At 41.7% G+C, this 13,832-nt stretch overlaps 1 protein-coding gene across 2 annotated transcripts in view; it reads left to right on the top strand.

Annotated features, from left to right (window-relative positions):
• Nucleotides 1–13,832, top strand: part of LOC147673963 (NACHT, LRR and PYD domains-containing protein 12-like) — a 658,153-nt gene that overhangs the window by 171,758 nt on the left and 472,563 nt on the right. For both annotated transcript variants that reach the window (XM_086945051.1, XM_086945052.1), the window contains exon 3: nt 7,181–7,350. In XM_086945051.1, coding sequence (XP_086801177.1) covers nt 7,181–7,350 — 170 coding nt within the window. The remainder of the gene's footprint in view (nt 1–7,180; nt 7,351–13,832) is intronic.

The raw sequence follows: 13,832 nt of genomic DNA, 5'->3' as shown, positions 1-13,832 counted from the left end.
AAAATCCCACAAGTAAAACCAGAGTTGTGAATTTTCAAAGAATATACGAAAAAATAGTGCTTATAAGTCAATAGCGCTAAAAGGTTACTTGAGGTCATGCTAGACCAGGGTAAATACAAAGTTCAGTCAACAGTGATAGAGGGCAGGCTAGCTTCAGGACTCAGAAAGGGTGCCGCTGACAATGTACCTTGGATGGAGCAAAGTGTTAATGACAAAGACAAGGCGAGGCGTTGAGGCGCCGCATCGTCTTCGATCCTAAGGACGGAGGTGAGCGTTGATGCCAATCTGTGCCGTCGATGGAAGCTACAGCAACTAACCCCTTTACGATGCAGGCACTGTCGTCATAGAGCCCTTCAGACCTTCATCCTCGAGCCATGCCGGCTGTGGAATCTGTTGTCGAGCAGCCGCTGCATCTGTTTCGAAGAGCTATGCGTCGGTTCCGTTCACAGCAAAGTTGCAGCTGCTTCAACGTCGATGTAAGAAAAGCTGCAAAAAAACACCTCTGAGGCCCAGGACTGGAGGGGGCACCTGAGGCAAGGGTAGGACTCACAGATGGCAGAGTCCAGCAGGGTTGTAGAAAATCATTGATGGCCCTGAGACTTCTGAACAGGGGGCAAGCTTGCAAGCCATTGGAGTCACTCAAAGTTCAAGTGAAATGGGTCCCGTCCTTGTCCTCAGCAGGCAGCAGGGTGGCTCAGCATTACAGTGAAGCATTTCCTTGAGAACAGTCAGTCAAGCAGAGTGCATTACTGGTAGCACAGCAGTCCTTACTCTTGGCCTAGTTCTTCACAGGTCCAGTAGTGTGCTGTCTTGGTAGGGTCAGAGCCCCAGTACTTATACCCAAATGTGCCTTTGAAGTGGGGGTGATGTCAAGGCTGCTCCCACTCCCCCTTCCTTTCCAAGAAGGTTATCAGAATGCAGATGAGTCCCTGTCACACCCACACTTCCTGTGTTTATGGCTGTCTAGTGGGAATGCACAAAGTGTAGTTGTCATCCTGCCCAGACGTGTATTGGAGACAGAAGTCAAGGGACACGGAGCAGTAAGAGCAGATAAATGTCCACTTTCTAAAAGTACGATACCAAAAGGGAGGGGTCCCTGTACTACACAGCTAGATTGGGCCAATACATTACAAAAAAGTGAAATATGTAGCTGACATTTTAATTTGGCTGTCAACTATTGAACAGACTAAGACCAAAATCACGAATAAGATGGTCTACATCATTTAATTATTTCTTATTTGGAAATTTATTAAACATGTTTTAGAAATACTCTTGGCTGAGATGGGCAACACTTCACAATTTATACTATTTGACAATTAAATTTAAAAAGTGAATAATAAACACAAATAAAACAAATTCTATTAGTGATTTAATGAAGGAATACTTCACAAGTGCAAAATCAAGTGGAGACACAACAAGGAAAAAGACAATAAGGTACCCCATATAACCATCATGGCTTATTTAAATGGAACAAATTTGGGATACCGTCCAACAGGGGAAATTAGTTTTCATACAAGAGAGGATATATATTTTGAAACCATTATTTTCATCAATTGCTATACACTTTTTATAAAATGAACTGTTTCCCTGTTGGTGAAAATGTGCCACCGCATTTCGAAACACTTTTATTTTAGGGCTTCTCTTCAGGGCGGTGACTAGGGTCTTTGAAGCCAAAAAGAAAATAATTCTTACTTAAACAAGCATTTGCAATGCAAATTGGTCTTGCATTTGTGAGAGTTAGATATATTGGCGCTGTAAATGAGAATGTGTTTTACTCTTGTGTTTTGGAATGGAGTGTATGTATGTTATTTGGAGTGGAATTAGTTAGTTTGGAATTGTTAGTTGTGGAATTCTGTGTGGTTGATTTAAGGTTAAACATAATACTATGTATAAACTCAAGCCTGGTGTGTTTTCATGACTAGCAGATGCCTGTCATAAGTAATAGCATGTTACACTGAACAGCACAACAAATAAAATGCACATAAAGGTGAAAATATGGCTCAGGAAACTATTCATTGGCGGATGGGCACTATTACATTCATGCTTTTATTACTACAGCTCAAAAGTTAAAAGAGTGCTATAGAACCATATCAAAGCCAAGTTGAGAATCTCCTGTGTCAATGTGCCACAGACAGCACGTTTCAATGTTTTTTTGCAACAGAAAATATCAGCCTATTTAATTAGATGAAGTACATACTGGGCACTGTTCTGTGGTTCTGATTAAATATCTGTTTTTCACATCTGCACAGATTCTCTGCATACGCCTCACATGCAAAGAAACTAACATTTAGTGGACACAAACATTCACCCCCATGGGCCATCTTAGCTCTTAAGATATTAAAACAGCAATCAGGTGGACTAACAAAGTGACAGCATTAACAGAATAAGTAAAATGTTATGAGATTTTCTGGTGTATGTACCTGCCATGGGGAAAAAAGCATACGTGAAACTGATCGACTTAAGGACTGTTGTGTAGCCAAACAGCTGAACGAGTAGCTATGTAATCTGGACTGGAGAATGGAGCAGATTGACAAATGCTTTAGACGGCAACTACTCTATTTTCCTACTGTACCGTTTGCTGTGAACAAAGGTATTGTGAGTGATATAGTGAGGTCAACTACTCATGACGTATGACTAGTGAGAGGTAAAACGAAAAAAGAGATAAACAGGGACAATGTGAGGGGGAGGGAAAGCGAAGAGGTGGAAAGAGGGCAAAAAAGAAAAATGAAACAGATGATGGAGAATGAGAGAACGAGAGAAAGAGAGAGCATTCACGCGACAAATAATTTGTCATGACTCGGCTCATCCTTTGGCTCTCAGAGTCAAGCTCTACCCCTGGGCTTGGCCCTCCCATTAATTCTTTGTCTTGCCCATTCCAATTTTTCAAAAGGAAATCTCTAAACTTTTAGTTTTTCTGCACGTCATACAACCAAGCGCCAAGAAGCCAGCATAGAAGCGCTTTATTAATAAAATTGAATGTACGAAGAACTTATGGTATTGTCAGAGCCCGAATGCAGAAATCCATACACTCCAAACTCCGAAAGTTTAAATTCCAATTCACATTATTAATGGTGGGTGAGGTGGTGGAGGGGCCAAGTAACAAAAGTAGTCCAACTTACCCAGTAAATGCGAAAAACAGGCTGGTGGTCCGGTCAATGTGTATGTGGTCCTATGGGCGCATTCACTGAGCATTCAGATTTAGGTAGACATGTCTGAAAGATGAGAGCGGTTTGAAGAGTCCAGAGCATTACAGAAGCCTTGTTATTGTTCTGCAATCATTATTAAACATATGCTCCTCCCATATATCCTTACTCATAGTTATCAGGGGTAGAAGTAAGTAAATTGCGCCAGTTGCAAGCCTTTCCCGGCACAAGTTAAAAGTTAATAGTCGCTGTGCTGACAGTTTAGAATCTCATAAAAAGACGTGTTCACTACAATACCTCACGTGAGCGTGAGGTCATTACAGCGCCTCAGTAAAAAGTATTGATAGCACAGAGTCTCATAAAACATCGTGATCACAATAGCATCTAACATAAGTACGTGGGAAGTATGGTTCAAATGTTAAAAATAAAAGCCACACCAAAGAGTGTAGTCAGGTGGGTGATCTGCGGGTGAGGAGGCAGGAGTGGAACCCGCCACGCTTGACTTTGTCCTGTTTCGTTTCCCTGCTTGTGCTGTCTCTGCCTTCTGCCATCAATTGGCCAGTGTTGCAAACATTAAAGTAACTCTTTCTGCACAAAAAAGACGTTGTATGCACTTGCGTTCTGGACAGGACAGGGCAGGCCAGGCAAAATATAGTGCGAACTCACCCAGCCAATTCCAGGAGAAAACAAGCATTTACAAATGCAACAGGACTCCTAATTACACAAGACCTATTGCATTGTAAACAAAAGTGCTGGCGTCCAAGAACATGCAAAAGGGTGAGGGGTTGTGGTGGTGGTCAGAGAAGTCATAAGACTGCGGGAAGGAACGGGGAGAGGCAGGGGAACAAAATAGTCATGTATATTCTTTGCACCATGTAAATATAATTTTCAATAAAAAATTACTGAAATTTTTTAAAAAAGGTGCCGATAGCCATGGAAGGAGAAAAATTACGACATAGGAGGCAGGATTAAAATCCCAAAAACCAATCAGAATGCAGCATTTAGAATTTCCGCCAATCAGAAAGAAAGGCGGAAAGTGGGCGGAGCTTCCCCCGCTATACTGTATACAGCATCTCTCGACGAGACAGCGCATGCGCTGCCTAGGCGAGACCTAAAAAGGATCTTTTTGATTTAACATTTTTCCTTCTGTCTTCTCTGTTTAGACAAGCAATGTGTACCTGTTATTCCTTATAATTATTTCTTCACAATTATAAGGTGCCCGATTTATTCACGTTGTTGACCGTGAGGTCTGAAACATGAACGGGGCATAACTAAATTTGGAATAAAGTTATTTTTATTTTTAAGAGCACAACTATATCATGAGAATACTTGGTATAAACTTACTTGTGGCTCCTGAGCTAGAGGATTTTAAATGAGGCACCAAAGCTTAATTACTACCTTTCTATGTGTTGAGGCAGACTTTAAATTATGTGCCACTAATAGCACTTACTTGAAAACTGAAAGTGCTTGGCCATCCTTTGTAAGCATTTCTTTAAACACACAATTGAGGTGTCATGCTTGAGATCTTTTAATGCCTTACGTTGTTGTGGTGTCAAATTACTTGGTTTCAAGGAATGATTACTCTCAAGCTGAAAGGGCAAATTAAACGCTCAGACTGATGGTGGCACAATGAAATGCTTCTATAGTACAGCAGTGTTTAAAGAAATAATTACAACGGATGGCCAAGCACTTTCGGTTTTCAAGTTCATGTTTCATACCTTTGGAATGGTAAAGATAAATCCTCCATACTGGTAAAGTTGGATTTAACATCAATATTTCAGAAATGCCACTTTTAGAAAGTGAAATATCTAGCTGACCATTTAATTTGGCTGTCAAACATTGAACAGACTAAGACCAAAATCACTAATCAGTATTTACATCTTAAAAGTGTATTCCCACCAATGCTAGCCTATGAGAGGAGTAGGCCTCAAAGTAGTGAAAAAAGAATGTATCTGTTTGTCACTACCAGGACATGTAAGACTTAAAAATACATGCCTTACCTTTTACTTACACAGCTCACTGCCCTTAGGGCTACCTAGGTCCTACCTTAGGGGTGACATGTGTAATTAAGGGGAATTTAAGGCTTGGCAAGTGATTTTAAATGCCAAGTCGACGTGGCAGTAAATTGTACACACCCTGCAATGGCAGGCCTGAGACAGGGCCCTGCAATTGCAGGTTCGAGACAGGTTTGAAAGGCTACTTGTATGGGTGGCACAGTGCTGCAGGTCAACTAGTAGCATATTTAGAGGCCCTGGGTATATGGTACACCACTTTACAAGGGACTTACAAGTAAGTGAAATATGCCAAGACATGTATAAACCAATTATACCATGTTTACAGGTGAAAGCACATGCACTTTAACCCTGGCTACCAGTGATAAAGTGCTCAGAGTCCTAAAGCCAAAAAAAACAAGGTCTGAAATAGAGGAGGGGGAGTAAGGAAAAAATTTGGGATGAGCCTTCAGAGAGGGCCATTTTCCAACCACTTTGCTTCGCTAACCACTTAAAGGGAAGGACATTCTTAAAGTATGAATAAGGCTCGCAAACTATCACTTTAATTGTAGGTGTTCTTAGAAGATACACATGAAGGAAAGACTAGGTATGATTTGTAAAGGAAGCCAAGAGTTTGGAACCAATATGTAAGATAGGATTAAAAAAAATATGTTACATTGTCACTTAACTGTGCTATTTTTCAAATGCCAGTATTTAGTATATTTCTTGAATTGTCATGCTAAGCATGACCTTGTCGAATTTGAAAATGAGCACGGTGAAATTTAGTAAACAGGTTGTTCCTTTTTTTTAATTTCAAACTTGTGAAGCGCTCACTATGAGTCAGGCGGAGTGGAATTCCTGTATGACAAATTCCCCTCTGCCTGATCACGAATGGCCTAGTGTTTTCCGATCTGGTATTCCCAGGGTGGGAAAACCGGAATACATTTACAGGCTGGTAAAATACTTTGGGGCAGATTTACAAGCCCCTTGCGCTACTTTTGCGTCATTTGTAACATGGGAAAAGTGACGCAAAAGTGGCGCAAGGGGCTTGTAAATCTGCCACTTTGGACTTTGGGTGCACTAGAAGGTAGGCTGTGTCTCCCAGAGCCGCCTGACCTCATGCTTTGCTAGCAGGGATCAGGCCCTGCTCCCTTTAGCCACGTTTCCCCTCTTTAGCCTTCCCTGCTCCCTTCCGTCTGCCTCCGCCCGCATAGAAGTCCCTGCTCCGATTTAGAACCTGCTCAGAGCAGGTAGTGAAAGGAAGTAGTAAACTCCATAGAATTGGGAATTACATGCGTCTTTATGTCTGGTAGAAACTGGTCTGCGCAGTCCTTCCCCATTCTGTGGAGTTCAGCTCGTAAATGCAGGATACCGTTGGGGGGGGGGGGGGGGGGGTTATTGCCTGGTACTAGTATTTGCATGGGCAGAGTTAGCACCGTGAGTGCCGTGCAACTTGTATTAGTGGCCTAGGTGCCATGTCAAAATGTCTAAGCTTTATTTTAATGAGCATGTTTGTGTTTAATTATGTGAGTGCTAAAGTTATACCTAATTAATGGAATAACTGATTAAATTAGAATTTGTTAATTAATTAGTTAGCTCTCATTATCTCATATCAATATCAATCAATAAATTCTTTATTCGGTTCAGAACTTTGAGCCATAAAAGTACAGGATAAAATTGTGATAAAAATATATTAAAAACAGCACAGTGCATATCAGAGCAGATTTTAAAGTGCATATGCAAACTCTTAAGCAGACTAAATTTCCAATGCAGACATTGATTTTCGTGCCCGCACTGCAACTTTATATATATATATTGAAGTGAGTGTTTTCGATTGTAATGGAGTTGTTGTCCCCTGTATACTAAAGCTGCCTGCTGTTTACTGCAGTGTCTTCTGTACAATGAAATGCTCACCTCCTTTAATAGTCTCTTGTATAATAAATAAGCTGTAATATACTAAATGTTTAATGTGCAGTTACGCATTTAACTCTTAAATAATAAAATGGTTAGCTGCTACAAAATGACAAATGCGATTTCTTCCCCCAGGCGACATCCAGGAATTTCATTCGAAGTTGTCCAAATATTCACAGAGTGAACTCAGAAGATTATCTCTGTACTTTCAGCCTGACATTGTCTACGTAATTGAGAACATCGACCTCCAAACTGTTCTCAGTGAACTTTGCTACAGAAAAGCCATCAATGCACAGGAAGCTCAGGTACAGCTCTCGAATTGTTCACGAAAACAACAGTGAAATTAAATTCATTCTACATTGAGTTACATTACCTCCTCGTCTGACCTCCCAGTCACAGACTTACTTCTATGAGCATCAGTTCCTCCCTGAAGCCTTTATCAAGCAAAAAACCCCACACATACAGCTCCCATCCCTCCCCTCTGCCACACCCATGTCCTGTGGGTTATAAAAACACTGACCTCATATCCGGAAACCCTGTTTTTTTTGCAGATGATTCCGGTGGGTCAGGACATCTCACATGTGATGAATTGATAGTTGGATGTTGGGAATCTGAAGAAGGGTTCTCCGCTTGTGAACCAGAAGAGTGTGATCTTGACAACGAGCTGGGTTGGGGGCCACTTTTTGCTCAAGACTCAGTTCAGGGAATCTGATCAGCACAAGAGGCTCTGAGGTCTTCCAGCTGGAGGGTATTGAATGCGAGGCAGTTGGCACTGGTTCAGTTTCTTCTGTTGGTGTTGCAACAGGAAGTGCTGTTGGGGACAGCGACAATACACTGGTGGTATGCTTCATAAATCATCAGGGGAGAGACAGAGTTGCGTCTTTGAATGTGTTAGCTCTGCAGATTTTCCAGTGGGCAGAACTGAATCTGTTGTCTCTGAGGCCAGTTCATCTTTCTGGGGTGCTAAACAGAGATGCAGCCGCTTGAGCAGGATTTTTACTTCCCTGTCGGAGTTGGCATTAGGGAAGGGAGTGTTTGGAGTCTTGATGCAAAGGTTTGGAGTTCCAAAAGTGGGTCTATTCACAACTCAAGAGAATGCGTTGAGGGACAACGTTGCTGTTTGAGTCAGTCCAGCAAGGGTTGGAAGGTGGATGCAATGTCATTTCACTGGGGGGAGAGGTTGATGTATGCTTTTTTCCAATTGCATTGATTCATAGGGTTCTGATCAAAATCAAACGGGACAAAGCTTCAGTGATTCTGGAGGTTTCGGGCTGGAGCAGAAGGCCTTAGTTCCCTCTCTTGTTGCAGTTGGCAATATTACCATGTTGGGGGATTCCTCTTTGTCCGTGTCCACTGAGGTTTCCCAATCTGTCTCAGGAGGGTCTAACCAGATTACAGTTGGCAGGCTGGCTGTTGAGGGGCTAAGCCATGTGGCTTTGGGTTGTTCTCCAGTGGTTGCTCTCTTTATTCAGAAATCTAGGAAACCATCTACACTTGAGTCTTATGCCGGGCAATGGTTTTCTTTTCCAAGATGGTGTACGGGGTAATGTTGATCAGCTTTAACTGTGGGCAAGCTTAAATGTTAGCCTTTCTTAAACATGGTTTTGGTTTGAGCTTGGCAGTTTCCAGTTTGCGTGCACAGTGGGCAGCTATTAGAGCATTTGGAGACCCAGAGTGTGAGATCCTAGTTCTATTGTTGACAAGGCTATTGAGGAGTTGTTTTCTTAAGAAACCGGTGTTAACATTGCAAACTCCTAGATGGGATTTACAGTTGGTGTTGCAGGCTTTGGGATTTGGGCTTTTTGAACCTTTGGAAGAAGTTTACCTTAGCTTTCTCACTTTCAAGGTGATTTTTCTAGTGGCCATCTCCCCTGCAAGAAGAGTTTGGTAATTAGGAGCATTGCTGTGTCTGGAAACATTTGAAACATTTTAATATGCTATCCAGATAGGGTGGTTCTGAACCCAGATCCTAAGTTTGTTCTTAAGGGGTCTTCTCCTTTCCATAGCTCGGAGGAGTTGGTTTAAACTGTTTTTTGTTTTAATGTTAATGTTAATGTTAATGTTAATGTTAGTAGGTATTTGTAAGCGCTCGTACGCCCGGGGGCTTCATGGCGCTGTAGAAAGGAACGAACGCAACGGTCACAGAAGAGGGGGAGCAGCTCAGCAATACGCCTGAGTGAAAAGCCAGGTTTTCAAGGAGTGTCTAAAACTGAGGATGTTGTCATTCAGATGAAGGGGAAGGGAATTCCAAAAACCAGCTGCAAGATGGTCAAAGCAGCTGCCTCCCAGACGTTTCCTCTTATAAGGTGGGACAGTCAGAAGGGATTTGTGGATAGACCGGAGGTTGCGGGAGGGAATGTATCTCTTAAACATGTCTCTGATGTTTTAGCCTCAGACAGCAGATGTAGTTCTTGTGCACAGGTTGGATGTAAGTCATACCATTTGTGTGTATCTGAATGGAACTAGTGCTTTTCATAAGGTAGATTTGCTGTTTGTAACATTTGGTTTAGTAGGACAATGTCTGAAGCCTTCTGTGTCTACTTTCAGTAGGTGGTTGAAATGGGCTATTGTTGTGGCATATGAGTTCATGGGAGAATCAATGCCTGGCTCAGTTCAGAGTCGCTCTACAAGATGGGTGGCTGCTTCTTGGGCAAGCCTGAAGGGTGCTTCTATGGCGGATATTTGTAGGGCCAGCACTTGAAGTTCCCCACACACATTTGTGTCACATTACTGATTGGTACTGGGCGGTGATGTTTCAACTAGTTTTGGTGATGCAGTCTTGAGTTCTGTACACAATTACTGTTGTGTTAATCAGTAGATATTGAACTAAATATTTCTGTTTCTGCACCAGTTGTATATGAAGTTGATTTCGTTGCTTGGGTATTAGCTCATAGAAGTAAGGACTGTGATGGGGAGGTCGGATGAGGAGGTAATGCCTGGTTACTTACTGGGGAGTTTCATTACTCTGAGTCTACGACCTTCCCGTCACAGTCCTGGTTCCCATTCCCATCCCTTCCTCCCTGTGTTTGGCTTTGGATTACAGGGTTTCAGGATATTCAGTCGGTGTTTGTATATCCCACAGGATGTGGGTGTGACCTAGAGGGAAGGGATGGGAGCTATATGTGTGTTTGGTTTTTGCTTGATGAAGGCTGAGGGCAGGAGCTGGCACTCGTAGAAGTAAGGACTGTGACAGGGAGGTCGTAGACTAAGAGAAACACACCTGTAAGTAACCATGCATTAAATATATGCTGACATATGGAGTCAGAATGTTTGTTAACATTCGGATCATGTATTAAGAAGCTATTCTTGGTGAAAAAGGAGGTGATTTATAGGTAATACTCACACGCTGGTGTGAGAATAACAGGTGGCTAAGAGGGCAAGTGAAAAGTTTAGCCCACCTTGTGTGATGCTGGGTATTACTGTTTATTTAATGCGTGTGATGTGTCTCCTAAGTAGTGTTTTCCTTTCATAAATCCATGTTGTGTCATTAAAAGCTGCATGCAGAATTTTCTAATTATCGCATGTGTGTGAGACATTTCTAGTTCATATATGTGCTGTGCTTTCCTTCTGTGTTGCAGTTTGTTGCCAGCGATGATAGGAATGGCACATATGTTTGCTGATATAAATCTATGTTGTGTTTGGAATGTGTACAGTTTTCTGTCTAATGTATTCTTTTTCATGTTTGCATGTGACATATCGTGCTTGGACACTGGGATAGCCACCCTCGGCCATCATTGCAAGATTCCCCATGCAGTATCTTTGGGGGGGATACTGCTCTAGGCAAATACATGTTTTCTAGTTTTTTCAGGTCCATAAAAATTGTGTCCGCAAACCCTTGAGCCGATAATACTGTGCCCTGAGGAACCAGACCTGAAATTAAATAAAGATCTGCGGGCAACTGCTGTGTCCTATCCTCACACCACCCCATACAGAACCAGAAGAAGAAAGAAGAAACAAGCATTGGCATAGCCAATAGGTCTCGCTTTTGGGACCGTCTAAGTATTTAGTTATGCAGCACAATATTCTTGGTGCAACAACAACTGTTGCACGACTAAACACTTAAAAGGTCCCAAAGGTGAGACCTATTGGCTATGCCAATGCTTGTTTTTAGTTGATGGGACGGAAGTGGGTGCTCAAATTAATAGAACCAATATGTACAATTTCTTTTCTACATGGCCAAAGCACCCACGAGCTACTTAGGAGGCTCATATGTGACATGTAAATTTTTTATTTGTAATAAAATCAGAGTAAACCTTTTGCATACTAAGTAGCAGCATGTAATGCAAGGTGCCTTCTTACGTTTTAACTCACACTACTTGCATTTTTGAGCTTATACTTACAACGTTACATAAGAAACTACAAGTCCCAGAATGTAGCTTGCTGTTGGCTAAAATTGGGATTAACATGCAAAAGCTTGGCAGCTAGGCAAATAAATCCCTCCAAGTCACTCCAGCACCACTTTAAGAGTCCTGTGGTGTTCTTTTAGATATCATTGTTTCAAGGTGTGTTTGATGGTGTGTTCGACCACGGCTGCCAAAGGCACAATCTAAAATGACCTCCACACCTGCGAAATATGGTGAACAAAGTTCTCAAATTTCGCAGGTTCGGGTATGAGTAGCTCATTCGGGTCAGGTTTTTTCTTTGCATTCTGGGAATTGTAGTTCTGACTTTATGAATGTGATCAAAAGGGGCACAAAACCCTGGATGCAAAGAAAAAAAACTGAATTTGATGAGCTACACACACATGAAACTGAGAACCTTGAGATCTCTGCCATAGGGGCTTTAGTGCCTTGTTTTACGTCCCAGGAAAGTTCTACACCTGGAGAATGAAAGTCCTGAACTGGAGAGGTGTCCTGTCATCGTGTAGTTATCTGGCCACTTTCTAAACTGCTTCATACACATATTTTTTTATACATTTTGATGTATGTAAAAGGTAACTACATCACACCATCTCACTAAGGACACAGCGATCCAGTCCTGAGTTTTGGTTGACGTGATATCTTTATCTAGACCTTGTTTTTGCCCGTAGCACTCAGCAAAAAATGACTATTCGTCTGGCTACTGGCAAGACCTAAAAATGCACTGTGCCCTCAACAAAGTGAAAGGACAAACGACAAGCCTTTGGAGGCATTTCTTTACATAGTCACGAGGTCTATGGTCTGTAGCCCGGTGACAAGTGAATGGCGGCAAACGAGAGTGGGACGCGAGGTAACCTTCTCCATGTACACCAGGTTTATAATCCTTGCATATCCTGCACATCTTTTCTGTTTACTATGTATATTTTAAAACTTCAGCTATTTTTTGTTTATTTATTAGTATATTTACAAGTAAATATGACTCGCTCCACATCATACTCATGGTCTAATTAGCCAATCGGTATTTAGGGGACCGAGTTTTGAAATCGGTAAAGTACAATGTCTAAATTAAAGCTTTTAGAAGCTGTAAATATACAAGCATCAGAAAACACAAGGGGTGATGTACAATGTCTAAACTAAAGCTTTTAGAAGCTGTAATGAAGCAAGCTGTGAAAACACGAGTACAGTACGGTTTAGTTACCAAAGTGTTTGGTGATAAAAATGATACTATTGACTAGTGTCTGCTGCTGGAACTTCCTACCTTGACCGCAACAAATCTCTTTTGTAGATGACTGTGCCCCAGCTATTCTTTTCAAACAAGAGCGTCTGACTGTTTGATCTCTGTCACTTACCTGACAGTTTTATTTGTGTCAAGAGAGTGTATGAAATTCCCCTACTACCAGGAACTCGGTGACCGTGCACGAAGATGCACAATGCTGCTTGCATTCCTAGTCCAGGGGGGTGAAAAAATATCGTGGGTGCATCCTCCCCCTGTCTTTATGCACTCTAGAGATTCATTAATCACCGAGACATGACAACCGCCCCCTTAGATCACACCCCCCTCCTGACATCGAACACCACAAAGCGCCAAGCTGTACGGTACACTCAGCAGAAATATTTTATCTGCGTCACGCGGGACTGTACTAACATGTTATTCAAAGGGGGCGCACCCCCATGAAAGCTCAACAGTGAAGAATTTTTGAAACATAAAGGCATTGTTGAATCGATCTCTGCTGCCCTACTACAGCTGTGTTAAGTATGTAACGTGTGGGTTTCTACTACTGTGTAAGAAAATAATGTTTTATTGAAAACATTTTGTCATTTAGCCTTGATTAGAGCAGTTATATCTTACGAGTAGTTATCCTGTTAATTTGACTACTTCACCAACTACTAAACTGATTTGCCAAACCTATGCTTGGGACTAGACTCTTTGCAAAGAATGTAGCGTTTTCAACTCTTTCCAACTGATTTTGTTTCACTGGAAACCTGTTATGGTTCATTGTATATTCGTTTTATACGTAATTGTCACACAGTGGTTTATAGTTATTATAGTCACTCGTGTCTGTGGGTCTAACTGCAGTCTTAAATGTTTTAGTAAAAGTTCTAGGTATTCATTCCAGTGAAAAACAAGCCTGTGCCGTAACTTTACTTTCAAATGACTGTGAAGATGAATCATCGTCTGATAAGAACAAGCATTTGACATTGCTGCAATCCTACACATTTTTAAGAGATTGGTGACGTCTAAATAAAGCACATCAAGATTATCACGTCTCTATAAACTAATTAGTGTTGACAAATGGCCGGTGAAGAAGTGGCCAGAGTATTTTCAGTTCATTGTTTTTAATGGTCCCGAAAAAATGTTTAAACAGAGCTTTACACAGCTCCGAGGCAAGCTTTGCCTCTGCAATGTGATCTGCATCGCCGTGAAACAC

The sequence above is a fragment of the Lissotriton vulgaris genome, chromosome 12 (assembly GCF_964263255.1).
Source record: "Lissotriton vulgaris chromosome 12, aLisVul1.2, whole genome shotgun sequence".
In the NCBI taxonomy this organism is placed as follows: domain Eukaryota; kingdom Metazoa; phylum Chordata; class Amphibia; order Caudata; family Salamandridae; genus Lissotriton; species Lissotriton vulgaris.
This window is presented reverse-complemented; position numbering and strand designations above follow the sequence as displayed.